This window comes from Sus scrofa, chromosome 4, assembly GCF_054392235.1.
Source record: "Sus scrofa isolate SSC_HxYL_T2T_F1_AM1 chromosome 4, Sscrofa_HxYL_maternal_Yorkshire_Landrace_v2.0, whole genome shotgun sequence".
Lineage (NCBI taxonomy): Eukaryota > Metazoa > Chordata > Mammalia > Artiodactyla > Suidae > Sus > Sus scrofa.
This window is the reverse complement of record NC_139386.1, coordinates 108,804,361-108,816,477: the sequence shown is the minus strand read 5'-3', so window position 1 is coordinate 108,816,477 and position 12,117 is coordinate 108,804,361. Positions and strand designations below refer to the sequence as shown.

At 46.8% G+C, this 12,117-nt stretch overlaps 1 protein-coding gene across 4 annotated transcripts in view; it reads left to right on the top strand.

The window, feature by feature from the left end:
- Window positions 1-8,436, top strand: part of TTF2 (transcription termination factor 2) — a 44,041-nt gene extending 35,605 nt beyond the window's left edge. For all 4 annotated transcript variants that reach the window (XM_085023447.1, XM_085023448.1, XM_001929357.8 and 1 more), the window contains 5 exons: window positions 1,054-1,112; window positions 2,355-2,505; window positions 3,620-3,702; window positions 5,691-5,765; window positions 7,558-8,436. In XM_085023447.1, the coding sequence (XP_084879573.1) occupies window positions 1,054-1,112; window positions 2,355-2,505; window positions 3,620-3,702; window positions 5,691-5,765; window positions 7,558-7,702 (513 nt within the window). In that variant the 3' untranslated portion in view covers window positions 7,703-8,436. The remainder of the gene's footprint in view (window positions 1-1,053; window positions 1,113-2,354; window positions 2,506-3,619; window positions 3,703-5,690; window positions 5,766-7,557) is intronic.
- The last annotated feature ends 3,681 nt before the right edge of the window (window positions 8,437-12,117 follow it).

The window sequence follows — 12,117 nt, the reverse complement described above, 5'->3', positions numbered from 1 at the left end:
GGGCTAAGCGCACCTCAGTTCGTCTGGCTCAGCCCCTTTGTACGGGCAAGGATGCTGAGCTCTTAACTGGGAGTTCTGAAGTGACACAGCCCTGTGATGGCTGAGTAAGGGCCCTCTTCTCTTGCCAATTCCTGGCCTGATCGTCTTCCTTCTCCCCAGTTCTCGAGAGGAACTGTAGGGCCCTTGGAGTCTTTTGAAAGGTATTCGCATGAGCAATCGGAAAAGAATAGAGCCAGCAGCTCTCCAGAGTCCTGTGCATGTGGTCTTACCAACTGGTCCGACATAGGCTCGAATGTGCCCCGAAGGGTTTCGGAAAATAGCTAGGGAGCTTGTTGGGAAGCTTTAGGGCAGGTCCCTCAGTCTGGACAGGTCCTCTCTTCAACACCGTCTGGAGCTGGCCTCAAACTGGGTCAAGCTCTTTGACCTTCTTCCATAAGTTTTAGGATTAATACCCCCTCTGGTCCAGCAGTGCCCTGGGTGCTCGAGGCACAGAAGTGAATGCTGCCTCCATGGAGCATCTCAGGCTGTGAAAGCAAAAGATGATTAATATAAGCAATTACTAGTATGAAAAAGACCATGATACTAGAAAGAAAATGTGCTGTAGGAGCATGTAGACCGACAGCGGGGACCAGGACGAAGTGGGGTTACGCTGACCATAAGGCCGTGCTAGGCAGAGGGAGCAGAATGGACAAAGAGGAGACAAAGCAGGGCTTAGTGGATGGAGAACGTCTGTATCACCGGAGCATCATTTGAAGAGGGCCTTCTGAGGGATGAAGGCGGAGCTGTGAGCAGAAGGCAGGGCAGCAGCAATTTGGGAGGTCACTGTAAGGAGCCTGGGTTTATTCTCAGTGGGAAGCCACTGCAGGGGCTTTAGCCGAGGAGGAGCATGAGAAACTGACATTCTGGAAATGGCCCTCTGGCTGCAGAGAGGAGAGGCGGGTAAACCCAGAAGCAGAGAGGCCGTGGGGGAGGCCGATTCCTTCATCAGGGGAGAGGAAATGGAGAAAAGCAAATGTGCTTAAAACTGCATGTGTTAATACCACCTTTCCCCAGATTTCATCGCTGTTGGCAGAACTGGAGGCAATCCGAAGAAATTCAGGGTCCCAAAAGAGGTAAATGCGTCATTTCATCATCCAAGTATCACTTGTAATTAAGCAAGAGCTATTTACTGGTTGCTATTGTCGATGGTTATAAATCTTAGCTTTTTATATCAAGAACCTTGAGTCACGCTCGGCAGAGCGCACTGAGGTTACATAGCATAAATTCCCTGTGATTTCTAATTAAAATATTTGTGGCACTGCTTGAAAAGGCAGTCCCTAGAGGATCAGAGAAAGCTGAGCATCCAAAGGAGTGTTTAAGAATAGAGAAGAAGCGGGGTCCCCTGGTGGTACAGTAGGCTAAGCTTCTGGCATTGTCACTGCAGTGGCTTGGGTCGCTGCTGGGATGTGGGTTCAATCCCTGGCCCCCAAACTTCCAATTGCCGTAGGTGGGGCCAAAAAAAAAAAAAAGGTGAAAATAGAGAAGAATGATCTCAAGAAAAGCTGGAGAGTAACACATGGGGAAGGAAGGGAGAGGCGTGTGATCAGACAGGGAGCCCCCAGGGGCTGGGAATGTTCTAAGCTGGGTACTGCTTATAAGGAGGTTCATTTGTTATTTGCTATACTTTACTGGGTATTGTTCACGCATTTGTAAATAGAGGTATTTTGATCTAAAAACCTAAAACTCTGGGTAAGCAATGAGATCCTGCTGTGTAGCACTGGGAACTATATCTAGTCATTTGTGATGGAGCATGGAGGATAATGTGAGGAAAAAGATGTATATATGTGTGTGTGACTGGGTCACTTTTCTGTGCAGTGGAAAATTGACAGAACAGTGTAAACCAACTATAATGGAAAAAATAAAAATTATTTTTAAAAAATTTAAAAAATAAAAACAAAAACCTGAAACTCTAAGAGCCTGGGGGAGGAACAGAGAAGCCCTCGAGGCTTGTTGTTCTGACTGGCAAAGGGCAGGGCCTGTTCTCCTTTTCTGCAGGAACACAGACCCCCCCCACCCCGGATGAGCACAGGACCCCCAGATAGTTGGAGGCTGCAGCCATTTCTTTAGTTTCGCCATCCCTTTATTCTGACTGCATTTAGCACTGGAGAGGCTGTGGACTGGATCTAGAAATAACCAGAAGCATTGTCATCTTATAATGTCACCCAAGTGTGGACCTTTCCCCTTAGGTGGCAGAAGGCCTTTCTTGGTCCATATTCAGTAACTGGATCTTACAAATAATGGGCATTAAAGCTCTGCAGATGAGTTTGCATCACCTCACTGGGGACGCTGGGTTTCTGTTTTATCCTTCCTTCCAGTGTCATCGTCTCCCAGTGGACCAGCATGCTGGAGGTTGTAGCCTTGCACCTCAAGAGACACAGAGTGACTTATGCCACCATCGATGGCTCTGTCAACCCCAAACAGAGAATGGATTTGGTGGAGGCGTTTAACAGCTCCGGGGGCCCTCAGGTACCAGCTGATCATAGCAGAGCTATGGAGTTAGGAGCAAATCGCTCTCAGTTATACAGAGAAGATTTTAACATAGGAACCCAATTCAACATTATTCATGACTTTGGGATTTCCCTTGTGACACCGCAGGTTATGGATCTGGCATTGTCACTGCTGTGGTGTGGGTTTGATCCCTGGCCTGGGAACTTCTGCATGCTAGGGGCATAGCCCAAAAAAATATCATAGCCTTGATCCCACTAGATGGCATTTTTTTTTTTTTTTTTGTCTTTTTAGGGCCACACCCTCGACATATGGAGGTTCCCAGGCTAGGGGTCGAATCAGAGCTGTAGCTGCCGGCCTACGTCACAGCCACAAGCAACATCAGATCCGAGCCGCATCTGTGACCTACACCACAGCTCATGGCAACACGCGATCCTTCACCCACAGAGCGAGGCCAGAGATCAAATCTGTGTCCTCGTGGCTGCTAGTCAGATTCATTTCTGCTGAGCCACGACGGGAACTCTCCCACCAGGTGTTTTTAATTTCCTTGACATTTATTAGGGTACAAATCAAAGGGTGCAAATACCCTAAGAGAATAAATTATGAGGGCTAAAAGGAGAGTGATCCTAGAACTGGTTAGGATCAGGAGAATCTTTGTGGAGGAGGCCAGCCTGGAAGGATGGGTGAGATTTTGACGTTGACATGAGGAAAGATGGAGGGAAGCGGAAGGACCAATGATAGGAATTTGGAAGCACCCGTTGAGTGATGGGCAGGAGACTCATAGTGATGGTAGTGGTGGGGGGCAGGGCTGATGGAACAGACAGAATCTGGTTAATGGAAAGTTCATTGAGCTGACCACCCCTCTAAGTGGTAGTATCCTTAGTTTTGACAGGCACGCACTTGACGTTTTGAGATTGACTCAGTCAAGAAAAGGGTACCTGAGAATTTTCTCAAAGCTGAGGCAGGGGAGATAGCCTCTCAGAGTTTCCAAATGGTGCATTTACCACAGCAGGAGGAAATGTGATAAGAGCGTCTTGCTTATTTGTGTGGACCTTGGGCTCCAACCTGAGCCAGAAAGCGAGGTGCTTCATGAGACCAAATCTGTGTAACGTTAATGATGTGCTTCCTTTTGAAGGTCATGCTGATCTCTCTCTTGGCTGGAGGGGTTGGTCTAAACCTGACCGGAGGAAACCATCTTTTTCTTCTGGACATGCACTGGTAACGATTCTGGATTTTTCTTGGGTTGTCACAGCATATCAGGGGAACCAGAGGGGCAGTAAGGCCTGCCTTTTTATCTTGAGCGTGCTCCGCTAGTATTGTGGAGATTCCACTGTGCAAACGTGTGTATAGATACAGAGCAGAATGGTGTAGGGCTAGATGACGGCCGTGATTTCCAGAGCAAGTGAGGCTTCAAATGATGGTTTAAAATAGTCTTATTGGAGTTCCCGTCGTGGCGCAGTGGTTAACGAATCCGACTAGGAACCATGAGGTTGCGGGTTCGGTCCCTGCCCTTGCTCAGTGGGTTAACGATCCGGCGTTGCCGTGAGCTGTGGTGTAGGTTGCAGACGAGGCTCAGATCCCGCGTTGCTGTGGCTCTGGCGTAGGCTGGTGGCTACAGCTCCGATTCGACTCCTAGCCTGGGAACCTCCATATGCCGCGGGAGCGGCACAAAGAAATAGCAAAGACAAAAATAAAATAAAATAAAATAAAATAGTCTTATTTACTTTATTGTGAATCTAACCTCTGTTTCCATGGAAACTGGGAGCAGGGCTTTTCCTCATGCCTAAGAGCTCCATCATCATTCAATGAAGAATTTTTTCCTCTTCAAAACACCGTATTTCAGACATACTTGTTGATGTTCAAGGAAATCTCACTGTGGTGAAGAGGCAGAACTGTTACTCCAAAAGGGGAAAGCAAAAGAATTTTCTAGTGATGTTAGACACACACTTAACACACAGCCTTGGACTCTGCACATAGTGTCAACACCAGGAGTGCAGCAGTGTCCTTCCTAGATACGAGGTGAATGATTCATGCATTGCTAGGAGGAAGTGTCCTAATTCACTCGTCCCAGTTTTGGTTTTCCAGTTACGCCCATCAGGGATTGCTGCCCCAGGCACTGTTGCCAGGGATTGTCACTTGTTAATCCTCCAGGCAGCCCAGAGGGGCACAAACAGGCCAACCTGTTATTATCTTCCTGGAGAATGTGTTTAGGTCTTACCTGGGACTCCCCCATACGTGAGAGTGAGGAAAGCCGAGTGGCAATTACACTGGTCTCTAAACTGGAGAAACATTAAGCAAGATTTTAAAGAGGTAAGATGAGAAACTAGTTTGGAGTTGATAATGAGAATCTATGAAGAAGGAAACAAATTAAGTCTCCTTAATTAAATCAGAACATATTAAAATTGGAAAAGGTATGATATCATTTGCCTTCCCTCATGTTTCCCAGGAGCCACCTGAAGCCCAGAGGGTTGAGGTTAGACAACTTACCCAAAGTCATCCAGCTAATGACTGACCAGATTTGAGCACTGGTGTTACTGTGTTACTTAGAGTTTTCAGCTGATGGTGGTGTGAAGCGTTACTATTAGCAATCTGACCCCAGTTTCTCCTGAGAAGGCAAGAAGGTTGTCTGGAGCTTTCCCAGACCCATATAGACTAGAACGGAAATCTATAGACTTTTTCTGTAAGTATTTTAGGCCCAATATTAAGTACTTTAGGCTTCACCAGTCGCATAGGTCTCTGTCACGTATCCCATGTTGTAGGTGTTTGATTTTGACTTTTTACAAATCTTTAAAAATATAACAACCATTCTACAGAGTTCCTGTCATGGCTCAGTGGTTAACGAATTTGACTAGGAACCATGAGGTTGTGGGTTCGATCCCTGGCCTTGCTCAGTGGGTTAAGAATCCAGCATTGCTGTGAGCTGTGGTGTAGGTTGCAGACGCGGCTCGGGTCCTGCGTTGCTGTGGCTGTGGCCAGTGGCTACAGCTCCAATTGGACCCCTAGCCTGGGAACCTCCATATGCTGCGGGAGCGGCCCTCAAAAGGCAAAAAGACAAGGAAAAAAAAAAAAAATATATATATATAAAACAACCATTCTTAGCTTGTGAACCATACAAAGACAAACTGTGGACTGGATCGGGTCCATGGTATTTGCCCACCCTTGGTCTGGGATGTCGGCACCTCTGAACTTCACTTCTCTCCCAACAGGAATCCATCACTTGAAGATCAAGCTTCTGACCGAATTTACCGGGTGGGGCAGCAGAAGGATGTTGTCATACACAGGTGAGTAAGTTACGGTCATCGAGAACCAAGTGCTGCTGCGTGAAAATCTGCTTTGGGTCATATTTTCCCAGTATCTAAAATATTTGATGGTCACCTTAGCAACAGCACCCATGGGTCCCATCCTCCTTGGTTCTCAGTCAGGGAGGGAACACAGGCAGTTTGGGGGTAACCTTGGAGTTGGTCCCTGCAGAAGAAGAGAAGCTTATGTACAGGGCGAGCCTCGTCTCAGTCAAGGCAGCCCACGAAATGACTCTTCTCTCCCTCTCGCTCTCCCCCTCTCTTTTTTTGCTTAACTTTTATTTTGACGTAATGTCAGACATATAGAAAAGAATGTAAGAATTATTACAAGAATACTGCACAGTTCTTGAATGCAAGAATAATACAAAAAATTCTTGTACACTGTGACACATGTGTGTGTGTGTGTGAGTGAGCTTTTTTCTGGACCATTTGACAGTGAGTTGCAGACCTGATGCTTCTTTCCTTCTAATTGCTAGAACAGGCATTTCCCTGACAATGACATTTTCTTACATAACCATGAGAACATGACCAACACCAAGATGCTAACAATGACACAGTACTGTTATCTGATCTGTGGATCTTATGCAGCTTTGCCACTTGTCCAGGTGATGTCCTTTCCAGCAGAAGAATGCTCTAGGTCCTGTGTAGCATTCAGTTGTGTTGACTCTTTTGTCCCCTTTAATCTGCAGCGGTATCTCAGACTCTCTTTGTGTTTTAGGATAGTGACATTTTTAAAGTGCACAGGCCAGTTATTCTGGGGAATGTCCCTCTCCTTGGGCCCCTCCTGTCTTTAAAAACAATGACAACACTTCCCTTGACCATACAGTCCACCCTAGCCAGGGACTTTTTTCTCCCTTCCTTTTCGTTGCCAAGTTTCCTGAAGAGTTAGAAATCGTCGTCTGTCTTTTCTTGCTTATTTCCCATTCATTCCTCACCCTTTACAAACTGGCTTTCATCCCTGTTGCTCCGCGGAAGCTGCTCTTGCTGGGGGTGGGGTGGGGGGCATCCGTGAATTCCAAACTTTGCCAAGCAAGCAGTTATGTCAGTTGTTCCGTCTGTAGCTCTCAGCTCACTTTGTATGCACCTCTCTTAAGAATCCATCTACTGCAGTGAGTCCAAAATCTGTATTTTCCATTCTAAGGTCTCTTAAACTTCAGGCCTGCAAATCCACATCCCCATAAAGTATCTGAATCTGGGAGTTCCCATTGGCTCAGCGCTAACAAACCCAACTAGTATCCATAAGGACGTGGGTTTGATTCCTGGCCCTGCTCCGTGGGTTAAGGATCTAGCGTTGCCATGAACTGTGGCGTAGATCGAAGACGCAACTCAGATCTGGCGTTGCTGTGGCTGTGATGTAGGCCAACAGCTCCAGCTCCAATTCAACCCCTAGTCTGGGAACTTCCATATGCCACAGGTGCGGCCCGAAAAAGAAAAAAAGAAGCATAGGAGTTCCCATTGTGGCTCAGTGGTTAAGGACCCTGCCTAATCTCCTTGAGGATGTGGGTTTGACCCTGGCCTCACTCAGTAGGTTAAGGATCCAGTGTTGCCACAGACTGTGGCGTAGGTCACAGATGCACTTCGGATCCTACGTTTCTGTGGCTGTGGCGTAGGCCAGCAGCTGCAGCTCTGATTCCACCCCTTAGCCCGGGAACTTCCATATGCTGCAGGTGCAACCCTAAAAAGAAAAGATCCCAAGCATAGGTAGACATTTGAATATGTCATTAGATATTTAGCTTTGGGTTTTTGACTGTTGGCTTACGTGTCTGTTTTTCAGATTTGTTTGTGAAGGCACAGTGGAAGAGAAGATCTTGCAGCTCCAAGAAAAAAAGAAAGATTTGGCCAAACAGATCCTATCAGGATCTGGAGAATTTGTTACCAAGCTCACCTTGGCAGACCTCAAAATCCTTTTTGGCATCTAACTTCATGTTTCTGGGGCTCAGAATAGTGCTACTGTTGGTTTGTATTAGGGTCTGGGCATAACAACTAAGAAGCTTTGAGCTCTCCTTGGCATTTCACTTCACTGGCAACTTACCCTGTTAACCAGTTGGGCTTCAACTTATTAACGCATCAACTTATTTAATGAGTGACATAGAAACCAATAAATTACTTCAGATAAAATGCTTTAGGGTTAGATAATTTGGAAAACAACTCTGGGAGAGTGGTACAGCACAGAGAGCCCTCTGTCGCCTCCCTCTTCCCAGCTGATGCGGGAGCCAGTGTTCCTGCCTTTTTCTAACACAAGCTCCATCCCATCTCCATCTCTCCTGCCAACAAGTCTGCTCCAACCATTGCTACGGGCTGAGCCGAAGTGGATCCCTGTGGCCATTCCTCTGTAGTAGTTTCCGTCTAGGCAGTTCCTCCTCTCAGGCCTAAGGTCAAGGAGGCGCTTGGTACATGATATATAGGTCATTGGTATTTGTATCATCATATCATTTAGAATTTGCTCTCCTGTCATTATATCATCTTGTATCACTATCATATCATGTAACATTTATGTCATATAATTTCCCTTTGGTATCATTTTTATAGTATTTGTATTTTTACAGATTTACAGTTAATCTGTAGCACTTGGCATCATTACTTCATTTAGTGTTCTTGTATCATTTAGCATTTGTATTGTCATTGGCATAATCCAGTAAACACGTGTAGCCAAGATAATGCTTCGTGTTCACTAACCTCCATTTCCCTTCCCTCCTGGCCACCAGAGCCCACATTTCCTAGTCTTCACTGCAGTTATCCAGGCCCATGTTACTGAGTTCTAAGGCAGTGGGATATGGAGAGAAGGGAAGTAAGTCACTTCTTATCTGCCATCTACAACTTTGCAACTGACTCACGTTGCCTCTTCTGTGGCCCACTCCATACGGAGGCCCTGGTGGAAGACGACAGGGCCCTAGAGAATTTGAAGCCACTAGATCAGAGATTCTTCACCTGCTGTTGGCCATGGACCTTTGGTAGACTGGTAAGCCTCAGTTCCTGAATGAGAGCAGATCAAAGCCTGCCCTTCTCAACCCTATTGGACTCTGACATGACCAAGAAAAATTTTTTTTTTTTTTGTAAACTATAAGATTTGGGAGTTGTTCATACAGCAGTTAGTATCCTGACTCATACAGACTCTTGAGACGCTCTTACTTGGGAAACTCTTCAGATTCCCTTCTTCCCATTAGCAGTCATGTCCAAAACCCTCCCTCTGCTGATTTCTACTAGGAAGAATAGTACTTCTTTCTAGATAGAACGATTGCCCTCCTTTGCATGAGGATTCGAAGACAAAAGCCCGTGCTGGCCCAGTCACAGTTGGGACTGAGGCACTGGGGTCTATTTAGACAAAGGTGCCCACTCGGGACAAGATCTAAAAGCCCACAAGGTCAAGACAGAGCGGCCTGGAAGGAAGGCCTCTGACTTCGTTCTTCTTAGCTGAGGGTGTAGCCTTGAAAAGGTTATTAACTTCTCTACACTGTGCTTTCTGCATTGGTGGTGGGCACTGTTTTTAGAACACAGCAGCTACGTTGAGGTCCCTGATGAGATCAGGAAATGGAGGCTGTAGGATTGCCCTTTGGGGGTTATCATACACCAGGGCAAAGATAGTATCCCCGGAGAAGCAGTGGCTCCAGGGCCAGCAGGAACGAACAAACCCTGCCTCTGCCATTTGCTGACTGTCTGGTGTTAAGCTAGGTGCAGGTTCCCAGGCCGCTTGGTTCTCTCCTGTGTAAGGTGTGAGGTTAGCACACAGCTCCCTCTGCTGCACTGGGAATTTAGCAACACATACATACTTTACTCCATTTGGCCAGACTGACTGGTGGGTCGTGTCAGTCAGTTTGCATGTTAAGGGGTTCCTGTCATGGCTCAGCAGAAACGAATCTGACTAGCATCCATGAGGATGCAGGTTTGACTCTGGCCTCACTCAGGGGATTGGGGATCCGGGGTTGCTGTGAGCTGTGGTGTAGGTCACAGACGCGGCTTGGATCTGGCATTGCTGTGGTTGTGGTGTAGGCCTGCGGTTACAGCTCCGATTTGACCCCTAGCCTGGGAACTTACATATGCTGCGGGTGTGGCCCTAAAAAGACAAAAAAAAAAAAAAAAAAAAAAAAAAGTCATGTTAGGTGAACATGGTCAGTGTCCTTTGCAAGCACGGTTTAGGAGAGAAGCAGAGTCACCTTTGAGGTTCGGGTATTACTGTGTTTAGTCCAGAAATAGATACAGGGATTATAACGTATAGTCTTCAGATATTCAGAGCCCACTGACCAAGGTAGTCCACTGTAAGATGCCTTCTGGTGTCTTAAACGGTTTCTCTAGGGTTCCTCACTCTGATTCTAAGTGAGCACAGCCACCCGGTTAGGTCTTGGTAAGGTGCTCCTGTAACAGGGAGAAGCTATTGATGTGAAATAGATACAGCAAAAATTGGAACCCCTGCCCTAACAAGATGGACTCTATCAAACGTGCATCCTTAAATCCTAGTCCTAGTCTCCTGAATTAAAATTGGTGGCATGCTGGTGTCTGTGTCAGGCTGGCACTCACTATAGTTACTGTGAGTCAGTTTCCTAAAATTGGAACATGACAAGGTGGGTCTCTGCACCCTCTAACAGTGGGCAGCACCCCACAATGTACCGTCTAATGGAGGTGCTGCCCTGTGTGTTCGGCCAGTGTCAACCAGCCTTCCTTTAGGTGACACCGTAACTGCTAGATTTTCTTTTTATCCCTACCTTCCTACCTCACGAGTCTTAGGCAAGGACAAAATGAGGTAATACGTGCTTTATGAAGCGTGATGTGCCATCCGAATGCTGGCGTTATTGCTTTGGGACCAGGTCTTGGAATATGAGAATAAAAGAGTTGATGCAGCTGAAAGAGCCAGATGGTGAACATCTGTCACCAAAGTGCAACATGGCTCAGCACCCAGTTTATAAGGTATTTCTTATGTGACAGAGTTGCCTTCATGGAAGCTTTATAGTTTGACTGCTCTTTAGCAGAGTTCATTTAGAAGGGGCGTTGTGCCTTCTGTGGCTGGATGGAACCCGAGCCCTTTAAAACCTTACCAAGGACTCTGTTGCCAGGCAAGTGTTAGGAGCACCACAATGATGTCTTTGTGGGAGGTGACCCCTTCCTCGTGATTGTGTGTGATTCGGAATGGCTATACCTGAGCCCTGGGCTATTTCCTTTCTCTGATTCGCTGTCGCCCAATGAAGTCGCTTTCGGCAGGGCTCAAAGGTGAAGCCAGATTCTCCTGCACGGATAGGCTAGTCATGGAAATGCCAGTGTTCGAGGCGGGCCCTCTGGTTGTCTGAAATCTTGAAATCTGCCTTAATGCCTGGAGAGACTTTGCGTCTTCAGAGTGGGATCCTCGTACTGCTCTTTGCTATGTGGCATCTAGCCCTAGGGAAAGCCATAAAGAATTAAAAGGCATACCTTCAAGCACCGAGAGGACTGCAGGAGGAATTTAGAATGTGTAGGCGTATAACCTAGGTTAAAATGTTGGCATAAATAAAAATGAAATGGGGGTCCATTATAATACGGAGGATGGTAGGAGTCAGGAGCCAGGGGACGGGGATGGAAATGAAAGAGCGGCCTAAGATCTAGAGGTAACATGGGAAACAACGTCTTCATTCAAGCAGTTTTTACCCAGCATCCTTAGCAAAATCCGCGTATAGGTGGAGAGTACGTGTGAAAGGATGGGAGGAATGCTTGTACTGTTTAACTCTTCATACGTTAATTTAAAAACCTTCGGTAAATGTGCCAGGCACTCCCAGCCACTAAAAAATAGAAGGGCCAGCGAAACCAGAAATAACCCTCGTCCTCCTGAGGCTTCCAGCCTAGCAGGGGAGACAGGTGTTCTTCACATCGGCACATGTGGCTGTGAAGCGGCCACGGCAATGAGAGCTACAGCGGGAGGAAGTGATGAAGGCACGGACATCAACATGCAGACGGTAATAAGGCAAAGAGCGAAATGCCTCTTCCTCCGTTCTGCTTTTAATTAACATTCCCTTCACCCAACCCCCTCTTCATTGAGCCAAACCTAACACATAGAGACACAGCCTCTGGAGCTGAGTGACTACTGTATTTGGGAGATTGGAGCATGAGTGGGCTGCTGGGTGTGTGTGTTTATTTGTTATCCAAGACAGCCAAGGTGTTTATCCTGTTACAACATCCCAGGAGACGGAGGCTGTCGTTTGTGGCTCTTTTTTTCCTGCCTGTAACACCCAGTGCTTACATCCCAGTGCTGCACCTTGTTGCTGTGGGTGCTCCCCACGCAAAGGTGATTTCTGAAGCGCTTGGCTACTCTGGAGGCAATTCCTAAATCCTGAAACTTCTTTTTGTCTTTACCTTGGAATCGTGGGCTCTGCAG